The 23,201-nt window shown below is 32.8% G+C and overlaps 1 protein-coding gene across 4 annotated transcripts in view; it reads left to right on the forward strand.

Moving 5' to 3' along the window:
* PTBP2 (polypyrimidine tract binding protein 2) overlaps positions 1-23,201 on the forward strand; it is a 78,088-nt gene that overhangs the window by 26,922 nt on the left and 27,965 nt on the right. For all 4 annotated transcript variants that reach the window (XM_072834641.1, XM_072834638.1, XM_072834639.1 and 1 more), the window contains exons 4-7: positions 11,908-12,080; positions 13,206-13,349; positions 18,394-18,558; positions 18,649-18,759. In XM_072834641.1, the coding sequence (XP_072690742.1) occupies positions 11,908-12,080; positions 13,206-13,349; positions 18,394-18,558; positions 18,649-18,759 (593 nt within the window). The remainder of the gene's footprint in view (positions 1-11,907; positions 12,081-13,205; positions 13,350-18,393; positions 18,559-18,648; positions 18,760-23,201) is intronic.

Raw genomic sequence — 23,201 nt, forward strand, 5'->3', positions numbered from 1 at the left:
TGTCAAAACTAAAATTTAGTCTTTTATAGAAATTTAGCCTTTTATAATTTATGTTAAGTGTTTTAAGTGTTTCTGTTTAAACACTACAGAAATTTTACTAGAGTATATATGGGTCAAGTAAAAAACCTGAACTTGGTGACTTCTTTGGGCAACTACCTGAGTCTGATTGCCATTTTTTTATCACAAAAATATAACTCTTTCTTTTATATTCTAAGTCCCCTCATTCTTGTTCCTTTTGTACTTTTGTTTTTAGTTTTTGTGTTTATGTCTTAGTATATATTTTAACATAGTACTGCCTCCGAGTCTTGGAACATATCCAAGACTCGGAGTGGATGCCTGAAACTGCAGGTGGTACAAAAACCTAAATCTACTACACTTTTTCCTATATATACATACCTGTGATAAAGCTTGGTTTGTATATTAGGCACATGAAGAGATTAACCAACGACTAAAAATGAACGGTAATAACAATATACTGTAATTAAAGCGTACTCATCCTTTGTCATCTTGTGATGTGGGATGATAAAATGTCTGTGATAAGATGAAATGAGGTGAATGATGTAGACATTGTGATACAGTGTTAAGCTACAGTATTTTCGAAGGAGGATCATCTGCTTCTGGACTATGGTTGACAACTGGTAACTGAAACTATGGAAAGCAAAATTGCATATAAAGGGAATTACTATGTTTTTGTATTCTATATCCCACAAACCCTAAAGTCCAATTAAATAAAAATCAAAAGATTCAGCTGCACAGTTGTCTTTTTGTGTACTTTCAACCTTTTTTCTTTGCTGTGACAATATTTTAATTATTTGAATTGAGTTCCATAATGTTATCTCCATATTATCTTCATACTTAGGGTATTTTTCTTAAATTGTGTATGTCTGAAATAAGACAATAAATTGTCGGTTGTTTGTAATGTCCATCTAAACAAATACAAAACAAATTTTTAGGCCCTAGTTTTATGGGCACAATTTTGAATCTGATGATGATGAGGAGGAGGAGAAGACAACTGAATTAGTTTGGCTTATAATCTTGCATTTTACATTTTTTACCTAAAACCTTTTTGCTTTTTTCTAAACCCTTTCCTGACTGACTTGCTTGAGGTAGTAAAAGGATTGTAAAAGACTAGAACCACTTTGATTTGCTTCAGATAGCTATTGCTTATGTATATATACACCTTGGTGCACACGTACACATGCCTAGCAGTTCAGTTAAATAAAAACTATAATGAAGTATTTACCAAATATAGTCATAGTGATGTGAAATTGAATTTGCCTGCAGATAATTATTATTGATTTTTCATGATTACAAAGCAAAATCACTAGATCATGATTTTGATAGCCAAAGTATGGTGTACAAATAATTAAAGTGGTCAGATGTCTGTAACGCTGCTTTGCTAGTTTCATTTTTAAAAACAATATATATAGTATGAATAGTTGAAACATTTAAAAAATTAATACATATTGCTATGACAGAATAACTGATAGCAGCCTTTCCTTCCCCTGATATGTCCTCCAATATAAAAAAAATATGAAGCTGTATCAAATATATTGGATAGCTGTTGCCTGGGATTGATGAATAGGCAGTACTAATAATGATCCCTGAGAAAAGGGAAATACACGAAGTGAATCCCATTTTCATTTTGGCTCTCTGCCTTGGAGTGCCCTATTAAAACATGGGGAGTTAAAAAAAGTAGAATCTTTTAAAAAAATATTTTATTTATTCATGAGAGACAGAGAGAGAGAGAGGCAGAGACAGGCAGAGGGAGAAGCAGGCTCCCAATGCGGGACTCGATCCCGGGACTCCAGGAACATGCCCTGGGCCAAAGGGCTCAGACGCTCAACTGCTGAGCCACCCAGGAGTCCCGAAAAGTAGATATTAAACTAACATCAAAACACTAAACTAGTATGTAAATGTAAATTGGTAAAGAAAAATCCTTTGTACTAATCACTAGCTATGTGAGGTCATGAGCATTTGAAATGTGCTGTTCCTAACTGAGGTGTATGTATGTGTGGAACATGTGTGTTTCAAAGACAGTATCAAAAGTAGAAAGAATGCAAGATACTTCATTTTTTAAAATACTGATTGTTGATGCAGTAATATTTTAGATACAGCAAACTGAAATATATTATTAAAATTTTAATTCTTTTTACTTTTTGATGTAGTTAATAGAATATTAAAATTATGTGACTTGCAGAACATTTCTTTTGGATATTACTAATCTAAGAATTAAGAGGCAAAGGTTGTCAGACTGGATTAAAAAGCAAGGCCTAACTGCACTACCTCTTGCTAGAGTCCATCTGAGGGAGAAGGATATAGACTGAAAACAAAAAGGACAGAAAGTAATAATCTATGCAGACGACAAGCACAAAAAAGTTAATCTGATTATTGTAGCTTCAGACAGAATTCAAGACAAGGATTGTTACTAATATTAAAACATTTCATAGTGTTAAAGGGTTAATCTATTGGAAAACATTTATATAACAGTAATAACAGAGCCTCAGAGTTCATTAAATATGTAAAACTAAAGAGAGAAACAAATCTATAATCATTATTGGATATTTTAACAGTAATTGATTTAACAGTAATTGATAGGACAGTTAGATCTTTAAATACACAGAGGATTTGAACAATGGTATTCTTCAGCTGGGCTTTAACTCATATTCAGGAAACTATACCTTGCCTGCAGAATAACTTTTCAAGTGTACATAGCATCACGGTAGACTGACTTTATATCAGGACATAAAATAACTCCCTGGATTTCAAATGGCTGAAAGCCCATATATCTAATTATAGTGGAATTTAAGTAGAAATCAAAAACAGTAAGAAATCTAGGAAATGACCAAATATTTAGAAATTGAACTGCATAATTCTGAACAATGTGTAAATTAAGGAAGATATAAGGGAATATTTTTCTGATTGAATAAAAGTGAAAATATATCAAAATTTGATGGCTGTAATGCAAGAAAATACATTAGGGGAAAATGTGTCTTCCTATATCCGTGTATTAGAAGATGCTTATATTAGAAAAAAAGTTTACTCCTATCAAGAAAAGAAAACTACAATGCCAGTATCAGGAATGAAAGTAGAGGAACCACTACAGATCGGAAAACTGTAATGCCAGTATCAGGAAGCAGAGGTACCACTATAGATCCTACAGAATGTTAATGGGGAAAATGAGACAATGTTACAAACAGCAAGCAGTAATGCCAATAGTTTCACCAACTTAGGTGAAATAGACAAAATCCTTCATAAACCTAATTAACCAAAACTGACCTAAACTATTACTCCATAAAATACAGATTATGTCTGTGTCCATTATAAAAATCAGATTTATAATTTTTTCCACAAAGATTACTCTAGGTATAGGTGATTTCACTCACAGGTGATTTTACTCAGGTATATGAAGCTTCAGAGTATGAAATAATAGCCATATTCAATATACTTTTTTAGAAATTAGAGAAGCAAGGAATACTCCAAATTCACGTTATGATCCTGCTATAATTGATACCAAAACCTAACAAAGATGTAAGAAATCAAGATTTCAAACTAATATTTTTCATTAACATAAATGCAGATATTCTTAACAAAATGTTAGCAGATCATCTAACAATATATGAATGATAATTCATGATTATTAATTGAAGCTTACCCAAGGATTATAAGGTATATTTAGAAATTGAACTGCATAATTCTGAACAACACATAAAGAAGATAAAAGGGTAACTTTCTGACTGAATGAAAGTGAAAAGGGTAACTTTCTGACTGAATGAAAGTGAAAAGGGTAACTTTCTGACTGAATGAAAGTGAAAATATATCAGTCTAATTTATAATAATAGAATGAAGGAGAAAAAAATCATTTTAATAGAAGGAAAAAAAGCATTTGATAAAATACAACATTCATACATGATAAAAATCTTCCAGAAGCTAGCAAGAATAAAGGAACTTTCACAACGTGAATAAGGTGCACCTTATCAAAGAGACTAAAACAATTCCATTCTTTTATGGTAAAATATTGAATATTTTCTCTTGAAAAACAGGAATGAAGTAAGGATATCTGTTTTCACAATTTTTCCAGCTTCTTGCTTGTATTAGGGCAAGTAGAATAAAATACAAAACTTAAAATGGAAGAAATAAAACTATCTTATTCACAACATGGTTTTCATTTTTTTGGAAATTGAATTATTTTATAGAATTACAAGTATAGATGTTTCTGGCAGTTCACAATATTTCATACGGTATTTGGTTGCTATACTTAAATATCTGACTTTGTACAAACCTGCTTTTCAGCTCTTTATTTGCTATGTAATTTTTTAAAATTTAAATTCAACTAATGTAAGTTAGTTAACTTACGGCGTAGTATTAGTTTCAGGAGAATTTAGTGATGGATTCATTACTTACATTTAACACCATCTCAGTAAGTGTCCTCTTTAATACCCATCACCCATTTGGCTCATCCCTCCACGCTCTTAACCCTCCCGCAACCCTCAGTTTGTTCTCTTATATAGTCTTCTGTGATTTGCCTTCCTCTCTGTTTTTATCTTATTTTTTTCCTTCCCTTTCCCTGTGTTCATCTACTTTGTTTCTTAAATTCCACATATGAATGACATCATAGGATATTTGTCTTTCTCTGACTTACTTCACTTAGCATAGTATACTCTAGTTCCACCCATGTTACGTCAACATGATTTTTAAAATAAACCGACAGAAATCTATAAAATGTTCTGTAAAACTAATCATTGAATGGTTACATGATACAAATTCAATATATAAAAATTGCTTCCTGATATTATTAGCAAATTATTGAAAAATGAAATTTAAAAAAGTCCATTTACAAAAATATGCGAGACAGAATATCAGAGAGTAAGTGTAACAAATAATGTGGGAGACATGTACACCAGTAACTATACAGGACACAAAGAAATATTAGAGACCTAAATGAGAAAGAAACCATGTTCATGAATTAAAAGGCTCAGTATGTTAAAATGTCATTTTCCCCTAAATTGGATGGAATTAAATCTGTGTCAGTGAAACTCAACAGGCTTTTTTTTTTTAATTTTTTTTTTTTTTATTTATTTATGATAGTTATAGAGAGAGAGAGAGAGGCAGAGACACAGGCAGAGGGAGAAGCAGGCTCCATGCACCGGGAGCCCGATGTGGGATTCCATCCCGGGTCTCCAGGATCGCGCCCTGGGCCAAAGGCAGGCGCCAAACCGCTGCGCCACCCAGGGATCCCTCAACAGGCTTTTAAAATGAAATTGACAAGTTGGTTCTAAAATTTAGAATTAGATGTGGAAATTAAAAAGGACCTAGATATAAGCTAAAATCATTTTCCAAAAGAAAAAAAAATCACAACTGATTTCAAGATTCACTGTAAACTTGTAGTAATCAAACAGTTTAACATTAGCAAGATTAGTTTTTATAGAATAGTGTACAGAAATAAACTACAGTTAAGGTCAGCTGATTACTTACAAAGGTGTCTTGGTCATTCAGTTGTGGAAATGGTGCCAGAAAACAGTTGAAAACAGATATGAGAAAAAGGAACTCAAACTACTTAATATTGTACAGAAATATTAGATGGATATATACCTAAACCTAAAAAATATATAACACTTTTTAAAAAATTACATTATATATCACAAACTTGAGGTAAATGATTTTTTTAGAGAAGACACAAACTACCCATAAAGGAATAGTTTATAAACTAGACATTTCACCTAAATTTTAAAAATTCTCATCAAAAGACGTTAAGACCATGAAAGCCAAATCACAAATTGGGAAAAGATGCTAATACTCACATATTAATACATATATCTAACAAAGGACTTGTATGCAGATTATATACAGAATTCTTTGAAAAAATTCTTTCACATCTATAATTACAAACAGCATAATTTTTTTGAAATAGGTGAAAGAACATATGAATAGCTGATAATAAGCACATGAAAATATGTATTAGTCATCAAGAAAACACGGGTTATAACTGCTGTGAGATATGTCACACCAACCAGAATTTAGGCTCACATTAAACAGATTGGCAACATAAGCGTTGATGAGGATGTAGAGAGACTGGAACAACTCACCATGGCTGGTAAAAATATAAAATAGTTTGAAAAACAACTTGGCAGTATCTTATAAAGTTAAGCAGCCTATGACCCAGTACTTCTACATCAAGGTTTTCTACCTAGTGAAAAAGACTTGTGCAGCCTATGACCCAGTACTTCTACATCAAGGTTTTCTACCTAGTGAAAAAGACTTGTGCAAATATGCATATAAAAAAATTTATTCATGATAATCCCAAACTTGAAATTATCCAAATGTCTGTCAGTAGAAAAATGGGTCAATGAATTCTAATCATGCAGTAGATTAGTAATTAGTGACAAAAGAATGACTATTATACAAAAACATGAGTGAATATTAAGACAATATATGAAGCAAAAGAAGCCATACCCAAGTGAATACTCAACTGATTCCGTTTTTTACAAAGTTAAAGAACAGATAATTTTTAGTAAAGAAACCAAAATAATGGTGGCCTGTGGGTGTTGGGATTAACAGCAAGTACAAGGTAATTCTCTGGGGTATTGGACATACCCCATATCAATTAACAAAGTTGTACAGTCTAAAAGTGGTTTGAAACTGGGAAAGGCTACCACCTCTGGGAACCATGAACTACCCCAGTTTTATTTTGCTGGAATGTGAAGTAAGAGAGGAGGGAATGACTAAAGTTGAACCCTGATAGGTTGGGGTTTGGATATAGGATTTGATTTGCTGAGGAGCTTGGACTTTACCAGATTTACATATTAGAAAGGATTTTCTATTTTGTGGGGGTCACAGCTATATATAGGACAGTTAAACACTTTCCAATAATATGCTCCAGAGATACTAAGGTGTTCTGAATTTTAGGTTCTTAGAATATGAAGGAAATGTTGTATCAAGAAATTAGGGGGTCCCTGGGTGGCGCAGCGGTTTGGCACCTGCCTTTGGCCCAGGGCGCGATCCTGGAGACCCGGGATCGAATCCCACGTCGGGCTCCCGGTGCATGGAGCCTGCTTCTCCCTCTGCCTATGTCTCTGCCTCTCTCTCTCTCTCTCTCTGACTATCATAAATAAATGAAAATTAAAAAAAAAAAAAGAAATTAGAACTTCTGAGTTACTTGGAAATAGATTAGTTTGGGAGAAGTATTAGTTTGGGCTTAGAATCACTGATGATAGTTGATGGATGATAGTCCCATTAACAAAGAGAAAATAGTGGAAAAGGAGATTTATTTTCAGTGGAAAGAATTATCTGTTAAAAGTATGTTTAAGAATAATGTACTTTATGACTGAAGAATGAATTGAATCTTTTGGAAATGGAATAAAAATCCTTAAAGTGTTGTTTTCACATAAGAAATTTACATTTAACTTATTTTATCTTTATTCACAGTGGATACTCACTGAGTTTTAAGATTTTTTCCCCCTTAACATAGAGAGGTGAGATTCTGTGTATGTTTTCACAGACCCCAATATTAATATTGTTGCTTATAAGAGCAGATAGCATAAAATACCTTTAAAAACCAGTGATTATACTTGCCTGGAAAAATATGCCACTGTCATCCAGGTGTCTCAAAAAGGTACTTTTACAGACTGTATTACAAGGAAACTTTTATGGTTATCAGATACAGAACAAGATTTCATATATTCCAGCTATATCCAAAATGCTTCCTCAAATTCACTTTACTATAGAATTCGGTTTCTAAAAGCATCTATCTCAACAGCCTTTTCCCTTATCTGTCCAGACAGACTTTCTTTTAAAATATATACCTGTTTTTTTGTGTCAAAGAAAAAAATAATTTTAATAGTGAGAAAAGTTAATACTGTTAGAACCTTAGTCTCAGGTAAGTATCTACTAAGTCAGTGCATTAAGATTATTTTGTAATGCATTAGTTCCTTCAGAAATAAAAGTGAAACATTTCAAAACAACTAGCTCCAACTAGTATTGGGGTTGGATTATTTGAAAGGAGTTTTTAACTGTTTGTCAGTGGGGAGGAACCTTGACAGCTGTAAAATTTTTGAGTCATTTCTTAATAGCTTTGGATATGGAATATTCCTCTAAGGTATATATGTTTCTGCCAGTGTTGCTAATTGTTATTCTGTCATAGACTTATTATTGCTAAAAGTAATATTTTTACGTGAAAGAACTGAAATCATTCCAAGGATTCTGTTTGATATAGGTTAACCAGAACTCTTTGGGATTTTCATTTTAACTTTTATGTAAAGACATTTTTATATAATGTCATTTCATTTTGTTATAATGCTTTGAGAATTTTCCAGCACATGAGACTTCTAGTTTAGTCTAGGCTTCTATTTTCTCTAGCTCATCTGTAAGGTACTTTTGGCAAGTAGGCTGTACAGCTGCTTAAAAATGTAGTTACAGCATCCAGTTTTTACAATAAGCCTAAGATTTATTTATTTTGTTTTTATTTTTATTTTATTTTATTTTTTTGTGGTAGCTGTTGGTCTTGACTAAACAACTGTCAGAATAACAGAAATATCTTTCTGTATATACCTGCATTTCTGGTTAACCCTTCTTTGGAATTTCTATTTTCCCAGATAGGAAAGTAAGGTGTACAAACATTTATTTTTAAACTCCGATTCTTTTTATGTTTTAGTTGTCTACAGCCAGCAGCTTCTTTAACTTTATGCTTTGCCCTGAAATCTAACTTAAAACTGCTTGGAGTTGAAACCACTTTTCTACTCAGTTTCACATTTGATAAAGGAAGCTAGCATTACTTTCTATAAATGCTGGAATGTGAATGACTTAAGAGAATGACAGTGTACTAATATTTTTTTTAGTTTCCAGTATATAAATAAGTATAAAGTTCTGAAGTGTTGTACTTCAAGTTGATACACAGTTGGAAATAAAATTAGAGTATTGGTGAATGACTGTGACTAAAATAATAGATTTATGAGTTAAATGAGAAGGTAGTTTTTGAGACCTAAGTGTTGGGAGTTCATATGAGCAAGTAAAGATAGGACTTTGGGGCCAATTAGCTGTGGACCTCCCAACTATTATTGGGAATGAGTACATAAGCAGACAGTTCAAAGGAGCTGTAAAATGAATAAGGGAAGTAAAACTAGAAAGGAATTGTTAAGGGTATTGTGGGAACAGAGACATTTGGTAGGGATGAGAGGGCTCACAGTATTTTGACCATGGATGAATTTAACAAATTACCCAGCATCTTAGTGAAACTTAATATGAGAACTGCAGGTAAACACTAGTAAAGAGCAAAGGTCAGTCAAGGAAAAAGAGAGACTGACGAAAGGTGAAGATGTTCACTATAGAATTGAGGTTGAAAACTACTTTTGAGTTTGGAAGAGAAGTATTAAGTAGACATAGGTTTTACATTTTTTTTTACATACTATTTTTTCGAATTTGAGAGGAACATCTTAAGCAAAACTTTAAGAAGGCTAAATAATACATGGAAAATGATGTGATTACAGATTTCTGCAATTTATACAACCTGTATGCATAAATAAAAGCATTACGACGTTGTTGCCTTATTCTTAGAAATCATTTTAATTATGACTGGTTTTACATTCACAAACCAAAAGTTTCTGGGTTTACCTCAGGACTAGAAGGGAAAGATTATATAGAAAGAAGTCCAAAATTATGGTACTTTGTGTTCTGAAGAATCACAGATCTAACCTAGAGAGACCCAATCTTTACTTCTCTGATAGGATAATAAATGGCCTATGTGTTTGATAAGCTAAGGGCTATACATTTTCTTGTGTCCTTTTTCAGGGCTGGAGTTTTTTTATGTATGAAAGTATGCTTAGTCATATGATTTAAAAAGTCCTCATTTCCCAATTTCATGTTCTCATATTCTCATCTAAAGAGAAAACTTTCACTCAGCCGTTAGAAACAACAAATACCCACCATTTGCTTTGACACGGATGGAAGTGGAGGGTATTATGCTGAGTGAAAGAAGTCAGTCGGAGAAGGACAAACATTATATGGTCTCATTCATTTGGGGAATATAAAAAATAGTGAAAGGGAATAAAGGGGAAAGGAGAAAAAATGAGTGGGAAATATCAGAGAGGGAGACAGAACATGAGAGACTCCCAACTCTGGGAAACGAACTAGGGGTGGTGGAAGGGAAGGTGGGCGGGGGGTGGGGGTGACTGGGTGACGGGCACTGAGGGGTGCACTTGACAGGATGAGCACTGGGTGTTATTCTATATGTTGGCAAATTGAACACCAATGAAAAATAAATTTATTAAAAAAATAAAGAAAACTTTCATAATATTTAGCACTAAAATAAGAATATTTAGTACTAAAATAGGAATAATAGCCACCCTTTCTAAAACTATTAACTGACTGAGAGAGTATCAGTATGAGGAGTTTTGATGTTACATGGTCTTTGGGAGAAAAGGATACAGTTGTATATAATGTGATATTTTGGGGGGGTATCTTCCTACAGTGTAGTGTACTAGTTAGTTGACCTTTCCCCCATTTCCCCAGCATTGGGGATCTTACCGATCATTTTGTTCACTCCGGTACCCCTGGAGCCTCAAATAGTGCCAAACACATTCTTGATACTCAGTAACAACATCATCATCATCATCATTATTATTATTATTATTGAGAGAAAGAATGTGAGCATGTGAGTAGTGGTGAGGGGCTGAAAGAGTGACGGGAGAGAGGATCTTAAGCAGGTTCCATGCCTCGTGTGGAGTTTAACACAGGCCTGGATCTCACAATTCTGAAATCATGACCTGATATGAAAGAAATCAGGAGTGGGACACTTAACTAACTGAGCCACCCAGGTACCCTGGTACTCGTAACTCTTACAGAATCAGTGTATGAATGAATTTTAAAGACACTTGGAGATCAAATTAATCTTAGAATTTTACAGATATTGTTGAATGTATACACACACACACACACACACACACACACACACCCACCCCACACACATATAATGTTAATGGGTAGTGTTGATTTGGAGAATACCATGAAGTATCTAAAGTTACATAGTAGTGGTGTATACATGTATATTTTTCAACTTACCAAGTATCCTTCATTTTAGTTTCAGAAATATCCTTTAGTCTGTAGACAGTTAGGAACCACTGATACAGAATAAGGAATAGACTGTAAGTTCTTCAAACAGCTTTGCATAAAACATCACCTATTTTATTGTGTCTGTAGTAGGACCTTATTTTTGGTGAGGCTTTAAAATAAAGCCCGGTAACTACTTTGTTGATTAAAATATATCAGTTTACTTTAAAGGGCGTAGTAACAGAATAAGTTAATCAAGTCCATGAGTATTTTATAGTATATAGATGTTGAATGTTATTAGTGACAAAATATTTAGATAGATAATAAATTAGGAGAGTCTCATTGTAGGTAAGCCATAATGTGGATTTGATTGCATAATTATTTTTACAGCACTACCTTCTTTGCTCCCATTTTTTACTATGATACATTCCAAATTGTGAACCATTTATAATTTCCCAGGTAAAAATTACAATCTCCTAATTTTTGCTAAGTCAAAAGTAGAGTTTTTTTTTTTTTTTTGTATTTCTGTTAGTTCATAATAAAATAAAATGATTAAATTGTAAGATAATTGTGTTCTTTAGGCATTGGACAATTTATTAAATTGCCTTTTAATATTTTTGCTTATCATTTGTTACTCTTTATGTATACAGTTCAGAAATATTTACCAAATAGTGATCTTAATTGATAATGTAATTTTATTAAATTTTATTTAATAATGGTGGATATTATTTTCTCTATTCTTTTTGCTTTTTGAATTTTTAGGAATTATTCAGGTCTACTCAGCTGTATATTTAAATTCTTTTTTAAATTTTGTGGTTTTTATGCAAATGAGGAAAATTAATAAGGACTTTCTAAAATGTTTTTCAGCCAATGGTAATGATAGCAAGAAATTTAAAGGAGAAGATAAAATGGATGGTGCTCCTTCTCGTGTACTTCATATTCGAAAATTACCTGGTGAAGTGACAGAAACAGAAGTTATTGCTTTAGGCTTACCTTTTGGTAAGGTGACCAACATCCTTATGCTGAAAGGAAAAAATCAGGTATGCTTCCTTTCAGGACCTATAAAATGTTAAGCCTGAAACTACCCAGTATGTGTGTATTAGCTAATTCTTAATAAAAGGATAGAATATAGTATGTCTTAACTTTTCTAAAAGAACATAACAGAAGTCTTATTCTGATTTTTCCTGGTAATGCTGATTGAGAAACTAATGCTGTGGAGCCAGAACGAGTGATTCACTGTAGTTTTCAAATTTTGCCCTTGAATTCATTTTTAGATGGTTATAATGAGATTGTGGAAAATACAAATGTATATAAATGCAGTTTTTTCTTTTATTGTGTCTCTACCGTTTGTAATATCAGAAAACGGGATACTAGTAGCTTTTTTTAAATATTTATTTATTTATTCATTTATTATTTAGTTTAATTTAATTTAATTTAATAACAGAGCACAAGCCAGGGGGAGCAGCAGGGAGAGGGAGAAGCGGGATCCCTATTGAGCAGGGATCCCTATGTGTGGGGCTCCATCCATCCCAGGACCTTGGGATCATGCCCTGAGCTGAAGGCAGATGTTTAACCATTTGACCCACCCACACGCCCCACACTAGTAGCATCTTAACCTTTAAGCTTATCTCATGGAAATACTTATCTGGTAGCATTAGAAGAAAATAATTATTAATCCTAGATATTCTTCATTGAATAAATATCCCTGTGGCAAAAAAGCCCAGGCATATTAATAAGATTTTGTTTTAAAATTTCTAATACCATTTAGAAGAAGGTGTGAAATTTAACATCTATTAAATATAATTAATGTCACTAATAATTGGATTTTTAATTTTTTTCCTTGTCTCTTGACTTATACTGCTTTAAAAATGACTTTGAGATCTCTTATGTTCTCTAATAGGGGAATGGTAAAATTCTAATATTAGAAAATGTTTAGATTTTACTTTGTCAAAAAAAAAAGATTTTTGTCTAGTTTTTGTTAGACTACATTTGTGGTGTGTGGAAATAAGGATAAGTAGGATAACTTATTTGAGTGTCTAAATGTACCTGGAAAGGTTATACTCTAGATAGTAATTTTTTTCATTAGCTGAATAGATTACACAGATACTGAAGTTTACCTGAAATATAATTCCTAGTATTAAAATTTTTGCTATTTAAATTTTCAGGCATTTTTGGAACTAGCAACAGAGGAAGCAGCTATTACTATGGTTAATTACTATTCTGCTGTGACACCTCATCTCCGTAACCAACCAATTTATATCCAGTACTCCAATCACAAAGAACTAAAAACAGATAATACGTTAAACCAAGTGAGTATGTGTTGGTACATAAATAAAATGGCCTAAGACATATTAAGAATCTCAAATGTATGAATGGAAAGTAATCATTTAACCGTTTAACCATTCAGAAGATTAACTATGGCATTTTGTTATTTTCAACACATTTTCTTGTAGTACATCCCTAAATGTTAAATATTATGTTAGTTTACAAAATGTGCAGTCTATTATTTTCATGTTTTAAATTGGTACTTGATGAATTAGTTAAGTAATACTTTTTCAAAGCTTTAATGTTCTGGTCAAAATGTTCATTTCATGTTGTAAGTTCAGATTTTTGTATAGGAACTATGAGATTGAGCTTGCTATTCACATAAACTATATAGAACTCTGTTGCCTGGACTTTTAAAGTATGTTTATATTTGACTTTGTATAGGTCTTAGGTTTCATGGAAGAATTTTTACTGCAGATGTGTTCATGGTCTTCCTGGAGGAAGCAATATGTAAAAATTGAAAATATATGAATATTTTGATTTATTTTTTAAAATGTGATATAGAAGATATTAATTATTTAAAATTAATATATTTTTTTAAAAATGGTATAAGAACGGTTTAAGCCTAAATACATAGAGCATTGCAAGAATGGTCTAAAATTGTAAGCTCTTTTAATACAGTTTTTAGCTAATTATATCTTTTCTGTTTCAGTAATATCTAAACTATATTTGGCTCTTTGTCTTGAAAATGTAGTGGAATGTAATTCCTCATAGATTTTAACCATCATAAAAAGTGACTTTTCAAGATCATTTTTGATAGGTTATAAATAATCATTTAAAACTTACTGTCTAAAGGCTAAATTTTCTTTTTTTGTTGTTTAATTTGACAATAATTTTCATTACCTTTGAACCAGAAATTATGCTTCAAAAAATTTATCATTGGAAATATACCAAAAGAAAATCTTCTATACTCATTTTACTTATAATTTAAAATGGCATTTAGTATTTCAATTTTATTTTATATGTTAGTATTTTAATAAGGTAATTCATGAATGCATTCTCATTTTAAAAGCTTCCAGTGCAAAGATCATGAAAAAATAAAGATAAGGCATCTATAGACAAATGTATGTAAGGAAAGGGTATTTATAATTTTAAATAGGATAAACCGTGAAATCTCCATGAAGAAGTGACATTTGAGTAACACTAATCACTTCAAAGTGATTAGGAAGTAAATGCACTTCTTCTGACCTGGTTATTCCAGAAATAGGGAGCAATGCAAAGTTGCTTCTGTTGAAGAAAACCTGGTTTTGTAGCCATAATTTTGGTTTTCAGAAGCCCTTTAATCTTTTCTGATCATCTTTTTTAATATTACAATTGGTCATGTTTTATTATTTCACAGTTCTTTAAGGTACTAATTAACAATATTTTAAAAGATACTATATGTTAATTATCTTATTTTCTTCAGTGTTAGCTATTATGTTTGTCTTGTATATCCATCTGTCTATCCCTTCTCCCCCCCAGTAGTCTGTTCATATTTCAGAATGGATAGTTAAGTTTTACTGTTTGGACTGGTAGGCTTTTATTACAGTAAAGTAATGAGTTTGGATATTAAGCTGGGATTCTCCAAATACCAAAAAAGGTCCTTATTCTGGGTCAGTAAAACTCCCTTTAGAATTCCTGTTTCTTTTAAAGGGAGCATTTTGTTGTTTTTGTTTTTTAATGGTTAAAGGGGAGAGAGAGATGATGGGGGTGGGGTGGGGAGGCAGCAGTTTACCTGTTGCTCATTAGGTAGACTTTCCATTAACCCTTTTATTTTCCCCCTCTGCCCTTTGTGACTGCCAGATTCTAATGTCACTCATGTAACTGTCAGTGCAGACCCTGTTTGCTATGTGTTCATTGTGTCTTCTCATTTGTTTCCATTCATTTTCTGTATACCAGTATTTTGATAAAAGTATTCTCAGCTGATGACAACGCTCTTTCTATTCAATATTTGGGTTTATTCCATTTTATATTCATTAATGGGTGTTTTTAATTCAATTCCAGTATAGTTAATATATGGTATTATACTAGTTTCAGGTGTATAGTGAGTCAACAATTTTATACAATTTTATACTTAGTGCTCATCATAAGTGTACTCTTTAATCCCCATCACCTCATTTATAGGCATTTTCATGGGCTTTCATAACAGAGGCAAATAAATATGAGTCAACCACGAATTCTTCCATGATCCTTTGTCAAGTTACCAAGTCTTACCAATTTATTCTTCTTAGTATCTGCCTAGTTTTCATCATCGTTCTTGCTACTCGCATAGCTCAAACACACACTATTACCTCTTGGCTATATTACTATGATAGCTCTCATACTCATCTACTTCTTTACTTTCCTCTCTTGATTTCTTTCTCCCTAGTACCTCTCTCTTCACCCCACTGTCTCCCTTTTCCTTTTCTACCTCCCCCCATATGTCCTTGTAAAACAAATCTGACTTAGTTACTCCCCTGCAATAGATCCTTTTCATGCTCAAGATAAAGGCCCCCAGAAAAGATGGCTATTTCTATCTTATTGGCTATATATTTGCCTATGCGTCTACCCAAAAGTAATTGTAACTCTTCTAACCTGACATTCTTTCTCTTACTTCTAGTATTTTGGGACCACTGTGTTTCTGTGATGTTAATTTTTCCTGGAATATTATGACCTGCCTGCCCTTGTGCCATTTTTCCAACTCACATTTCACACAGCCATTTGCTAGACATCTTCAGGTCTCACTTTTAGTTTCCTCCAGAAAGCTGTCTTTTGATCCACAAAGACTGGATTAGGTTTGCATTAAGAAATCTTAACACAAATTAAAATCACAGTGAGATACTACCATGTACTAATAGATTGCTAAAATTAAGATGGATGATGCCAGGTGTTGGTAACAAGGAGAATCTGGAGCTTTCATATATACATTTGGGAATGTAAATTCTTAGAATTGTGTTTAAAAACTTGAAACATATAGTAAAGCTGAGCATATACATATTCTTTGACTTAGTGAATCTACTCCTAGTTATACAAATGTGCATCAAAAGATATGTATGAAGAAGTTCATGGAACACTAATACATAATAGTCCAAAGCTGGAAATGATCCACATGTTCAGCAGCAGTAGGGTATGCTGTGGCATATTCATTCATTAGAATTTGTTAGAATACAAAAAAAAAAAAAAAAAATTGACCAAGCTTCTGGTACCTGCAAAACATGTATGTACACCATAACAATAATATTTATTGAAAGAAGCCAAACCAAAAAATAAATAAATAAATAAGCCAGACGAAAGTAAAACATACTATATGACGCCATTTATTTAACTGATAGAAACCATGAATGTGGCTTTTAGAGTTTTGATAATGTTCTTTTTTTATCTAGGTAGTCATTTCACAGATATGTCCAATTTGTGATGTTTACACTTAGGATTTGTGTCCTTTCATATGTGTATATATGTGGTTTGCCAAATTAAAATCTAGGTTGGCAAGCCAACTCTGTTCCATCAATTAAAAAAATACAGAAAAGTTATTTGTTAATGATATTTGTTATTTGTTAATAATAGAAAGCTATTTGTTATTGATAATGGAGAACCTAATTATTAAGCCAAAAAGAAGATGGAGGAAAGTTCAATAGTATTGGGGAAGAAAGTTTGTATACATCCTTTTTATAGACTAGATACATATTTACTCATATGTGAAGATGGTATCTCTGGAAGGATACCCATGATAATATTGGTGAGGAATGTTTAGGGGAAAGCAGACAGGGTGATAGGGTTGCAGAGGAAACAACCATTTGTACCATTTGAATAGCATACCATGATCATGTGATTCCTGTTTCAGAAAGACAGTCATTCCATTATTTGAAAGAGGAGATGTTAGTGTTTTCCTAAATTGTGATATTTCTTTGTAGTAACAGATAACTATATTCAAGGACATGCTCCACTAATGAAGTAATTAATATTGCAGTACACTACTTAAAATACTTTGAGTCATTTTAGCCAATATATAAATTTGTAGGCCTAATTATTTCTTTAGCATTTAAATAATGAGGTTTAACCAGATGGGCATGTGGTCTCTGAATTCCAAACTGTGTGATTCCCCTGGTTATGTGTCATTTCAGTGAACTGTTTCTTTTTTATTTCTAGCTTTATTGAGATAAAATGGATATATTGTGTAATTTAAGGGATATAATGTATTGATTTGATACACTTATATATTGCAAAATGATTACCACCATAACAAATGTGTTGTCAAAGGGAGCACTGTTTGTTTTCATAAGTGTTGTCCTAATTCTATCATGGTGTTCAGTTGATATTCCTATTCATCTGCCAATACAGCTTTTTCAAACTATAAAGCAATGTAGCAGTATTTGTCATTGTTGTTTAATAATTATTTGCCATTATATAGGTTTTTTTGACTCCAGATAGGTAGAAAAATTATTTCCTTATCAATCTGTCACAGTAGGAATAGTCTATTCTGTATGTATATTTTTTCACATTTTAAAATCTCAGAAATTAAGATGTGTTTCAACAGTAATTGATCTGTCCTGGTTTAATTAGCAGTATCTTAGAAGTTACGCTAGTCTGAAAAAAGACTTAATATGTATCCTGAATATTCCTCCCTTAAGATTATATTAGAAATAATAAGCCTTATGGTAATGTTTTTTTGGGTTATCTTGCTGAGATTTACTATGTGCCTTTTTTATGGAGTAGTGAATAATGTAAGACTGAAGTTTTATTGTTCTCTTTAGAGAAACTTTTAAGTTTCTTTTTAAAACATTTTCTGATTATGTGAATTTGCCAAACTATATTTTGTTCTTTTGAAAATAAACTACACTGCCTATCTTTGCTTGTTCAATAAAGGTTCCAAACCCTAGATAATTGTTTTGAATTAAAGATTAGTAGACTACTTGAATTATAAACAGATAATACCTGGTTCATGGCAGGTGCTCAAAGTATTTATTGACCATTATATTTTGTTTAATCTGTATGTGTTGTAGAAAAGAAATGAGCTAAAAGTATAAGTGAAAATTCAGTATGTTTCTGAAGTGTTTATCTTTCAATTTTCAGCGTGCTCAAGCAGTTCTTCAAGCTGTGACAGCTGTCCAGACAGCAAATACTCCTCTTAGTGGCACCACAGTTAGTGAGAGTGCAGTGACTCCAGCCCAGAGTCCAGTGCTTAGAATAATTATTGACAATATGTACTACCCTGTAACACTTGATGTTCTTCACCAAGTAAGTTTAACTAATTTTCATCTTTACCTATAAACTGGAGAAATAATGATACAGTAGATAAATAATACTTTGATTTTAATGTTTTAACAGATATTTTCTAAGTTTGGTGCTGTATTGAAGATAATCACATTTACAAAAAATAACCAGTTTCAAGCTCTTCTCCAGTATGGTGATCCAGTAAATGCTCAACAAGCAAAACTAGTAAGTCTGGAGCCCTATTTTTTTTTTTTTTTTTTTACTATAGCCATATTTTTCAAAGGCAGATAGATATACACGCTATATATCACGAATGTCATTAATACTGACATACCATGTAGCTTTATGGATGGCACAAATTGGTGTCATTTAGATATTATTAGGAAAGCTTAATATTTGTGATAGTGTTTCTTTTTAAGGATAGTTACATGTGTAGTTTTCTGTAATACAGGTTTCTGTTATTTTGCACTTTGATTTGATTTAGGTCTGAAATTTTAAGCTCTTGAGGATATAGCAGGATTAAATTGTGCATGTACACTAGTAAAGATTTTAAGTGTTTTCCAGTAATTAATTTAGCTATCAAGACCGTTTGGCTAAAGTATATCATCACACATATGGCTCAGACGTTATGATAGGTTCTCAGTTTATTTAAGACTATGGTATATTTAATATTCTTTTTAAGGTTTTTTTTTTTTTTTAAAGAACACTGTTCTGAATGGTTCTTAGTCTACTTTTTATTTACAACATACATATTTTTTATTATGTATGGAGGGTGAGAAACTATTAAAAGAAGTAAACTTATGTTCCCACATCATGACCACCTTTCAAAACTTCGTACCGTATCTTTGCTTCTAAATGCCTTAATCTTCTGTTTCTGTATCATATTTAATTCTACCTTTGCCCTAGCTGTTTAACTTCTTGTGTCATATTATTTCATTGTGATTATTCCATTGTTAAACCATTAAATATTCATTGTTAAACCATTACATCAACTGTCTTTACTTATCATCTTTTGCCCTTTATTTTACCTCTTTTTCTCCCTCTTACTCTTATTTTCAGACTAATTATGTTCTGTAATACTTCAGTGCTTCCTCTAGATTAAGATAGATTGTATGGAACCCAGACCATCTTTGATTGTTTCATTGTTTCCATCCTCAGAATCTCATTTGGGGAGCAAAAAATAGCACAAAGTCTGTACCGTTAATATTGACATAATTGAAATGGTTTAGCAAGTGCTGTTATGTCAATTTTTTCCTGATATTTTATGTTGTAAACAGAACAAGAATTTATCCTTTGTTACAAAGGGAAGCTAATATTTAAAGAGGTTAAATTACTAATCGTAATACACACTATGTGTAAGGGAGACATATTTTCAGCCTGTTGCTACTCACTGGTTCTTAAGTTACATGATCTAATCTTATTATATTTTCCTTTTCAGGCATACATTAACACTTGGAATTCTTTTTTCCAAAAATAATGATTTCTCTTTACATGCCCCAGTCCTCCAACTTTGGAGAATATTTTATGTATTTAAAGAGTAACCAAAATACATGCGGTATGAACTTTGATCAGTAGCAGACAGTCTAAAAGTCATGATCTTTATGGCATTTTTTGCAACTTCACAACATATTTAAAATATAGTGTATGTTTGTCTTAATGTGGAATATTTTCTGTCATCCTTTCTGATGCGGAGGGAAGAGTATTTGGTAAAGGATCAATGAAATGGAATTACACTGTGTTTGGGCTGTAATTCAGTGGGGAAAGTAGTTTATATGTGTGTTTTGTCTGAAGTAATCTACAGTAATCATGACAAAAGGTTGTACTTTAATGTTATCAGGTGTTTGAAGTTTTCATTTACTCCGTCTTCTATGTACAGATAATAAACATCAGGTATTGTGAACATTAATACACTCAGGGCTTTTCTGTAAAAATGTACCATTGTAATTCCAAGAGAATAGGTAATTGTTTGATATTAATTAATTAGCTATTCTGGTATCTGAACTCAACTTTATTTCACTTACTAGAGAAGGAAAAAAGTTTATTTCCCAAACTTGCTTGCTCCATTATCTTGTAACCCTGACACTTTGTTGAAACAGACTTTTGATGACTGTAGTAATTTTTCTTCATGCCCATATATGGACTGTTGAGTATACCTAGAGAATGTCATATAATCTAGCAGTTGGTACCAGTTGAAATTCATCAGCATCAACCACAACTAGACTTGGCCCTCTACTGTACTTGAAAAATCTTACCACATTTCACCAGTCCTCATGCTGTCCCAATTTTCACAATGACTATATCAGAAAATTCTCATTCCACCAAATCTTTTCTTACTCCCCTTATGACCTTGTGTACTGCTTCTCAGGAAAAATAGAAACTATCAGATGGAAACTCCCATTAGCTTTTCTCACAAAATCTAATTATATCACACCTATCTTTCTCTTCTAATAAAAGGCATAGATATTTCTAAGACCAGTAAATACCAGATCCTGTTCTCTTCTGCCCTCCAAAAGACTTTGCACTATCATCCCTTCTTTCTCTTATATTTTTCTCTTTGTTGGCTATTTCTCACCAGTGTTTTAAGTATCCTTATATCTCCTTCACTGTAATTGAATTTACCCTGAGTTCCACATCTTTCTCCATCTATCACCCTTTCTTCTCTCTTTTCATTTATAGCCAGATTTACTAAATAAGCTCTCTTTGTTTGCTGTTTATACTTCTTTTTATTTCTCTACCTACTATAATTTGGTTTCAACCCCCTTTTCCCAAATTGTTCTTTTCCAGTGTCATCAGTGATCACTACAGTAGGAAAATCTAAAAAGCATTATTCAGTTTAATGAATTCAGTTCTTATCATCCCTAACCTCTAGGTAACTTTTGACACTGTAAGCCATTCTCTTTCTTAAAATTGTCTCTTCTCCAGGTCTTTAACACTTATCAACTGGATATATTCCACCTCTCTATGTCTTATCATATCCCTCCCTTCTGCCTGGGGGACTTCATCTATTCCCGCAGCTGAGTCACACCTTTGTGACTCTGACAGTGCCTTTGACATGATTCTCTAGTGTTATATCCTAAGAGACTCAGACTAGGAACTTAGTGAACCATTAGGCACCTTCAAACTTCGTGTGTTCAACTCCTGTCACTTACCCTCCCTGGCCTCCCCGCCCCACCACCCCAAAACAAATCCTGCCTCACCTGTGGTGTTCCCAGGGTACCAAATTCTATGTCAGTAACAAGCCAGAAAACATGACTTTTTATTCCTCTTTCTTTCAGCCTATCACCAAATTTTACTGATTCTTATCATCAATTTCTTTTGAATCTATTCTTTCGTCTCTCAGCTCTTGCCACCACTCTAGTCTAAGCCAGGTGTTCTTCAAAGTGCTAGTCTCTGATGTTACCAGGAGCTTTTGCCAAAATACAAGTCTGCATGCTTCTAGCTATGATGTGTTTAGTGTGATATTGATATATATGCTGACATAGACTCCTTATCTTCATGCGGATAGGTTTGGGCTGCTAGTTCATGAATCAGCTTGAGTAAAGCCCTAATACAAGCCATCATCTTTTAAATCCTTATTTCAATGGTCTTCTGACTTCGCTCACAACTTTTACTTCTTAGCCCACACCTGTTTTTTCCACAGAATACTAAGAATGATCTCAACTTAAAGTTCTGTAACTTCATTCTCAGTGCCCTTCAGTGACTTTTTCCTTAGTATAAAGTCCTTACTCCTTAACAAGGCTTGCAAAACTCTTCATCTATCCTCAGCTTGTCTCACCTTTTACTATATTGGACTTTTTAAAATAGATTGCATGTGCTGTTTTTTCTCTAATTTCTCAGACTTACAGCCTCATGTTCCATTTGCTTCTGCTTTCTCTTTGGTTTTTTATCTCCAACTTTTGTCTTTGAGGTTTACACATCTCAGAGAGGTCTTCGTAAACTTCTAACTACATCATAGCCCTTCCTTTCTTAGTTCTCGCTACCACACATTAAATTTATTTATAATTACTTGTCTGTATTTTTTGTTTTACTCTAAGTTATGTAAGAGTGAGTACCTTGTCTGCTTTGTTCTTTGCTCTGCTGTATTCCTAGAACATAGTGCAGTGTATAGCACTTAGAACTTTCATCCCGTGTCACAACTCTTCCAGCATCTGCTCTGCTACAGATGTCTTCTCGTTTTGCAGTCATCCTTGTGGATCTCAGTATATAATGAAATGGGTTGGTTCTAAACTTTGTAGTTCAGTTGCTACATTTTTATGCTTGTTAAAATGGTGGAGGTTATATAAAATTATAGGCAAAGTATACAAGTTTAGAAAGAGAATCTCAAGCCTACCTCTACTTTTCTAGTGGCAATTGTTCCAAATGAATGGAAGATGAAAAATAAGCACTGGGAATTCAGTTAGCCGACAAAATGTACCTTTACATTTTGGTAAAGAGAATTTATAGTGTCCTTCAGAGTATGATCCAGAGCTCACCTAGGTTCTTGTCCTATAGATTGCATCTATATATAGATATGCATATATACATATGCATCTAATGGGACTCTTAAGATATCCTGAACTAAGAAATCATAATCTTTGGGGGTGGGACCCCAGTACTCTGTTTTTGAAAGTGCTATGTAAAGGCAGCTTGAGGGATAGAACCAACCAAACTCTTATTATATATTACAG

Source organism: Canis lupus, chromosome 8 (assembly GCF_048164855.1).
Source record: "Canis lupus baileyi chromosome 8, mCanLup2.hap1, whole genome shotgun sequence".
Taxonomy (NCBI): Eukaryota; Metazoa; Chordata; class Mammalia; order Carnivora; family Canidae; genus Canis; species Canis lupus.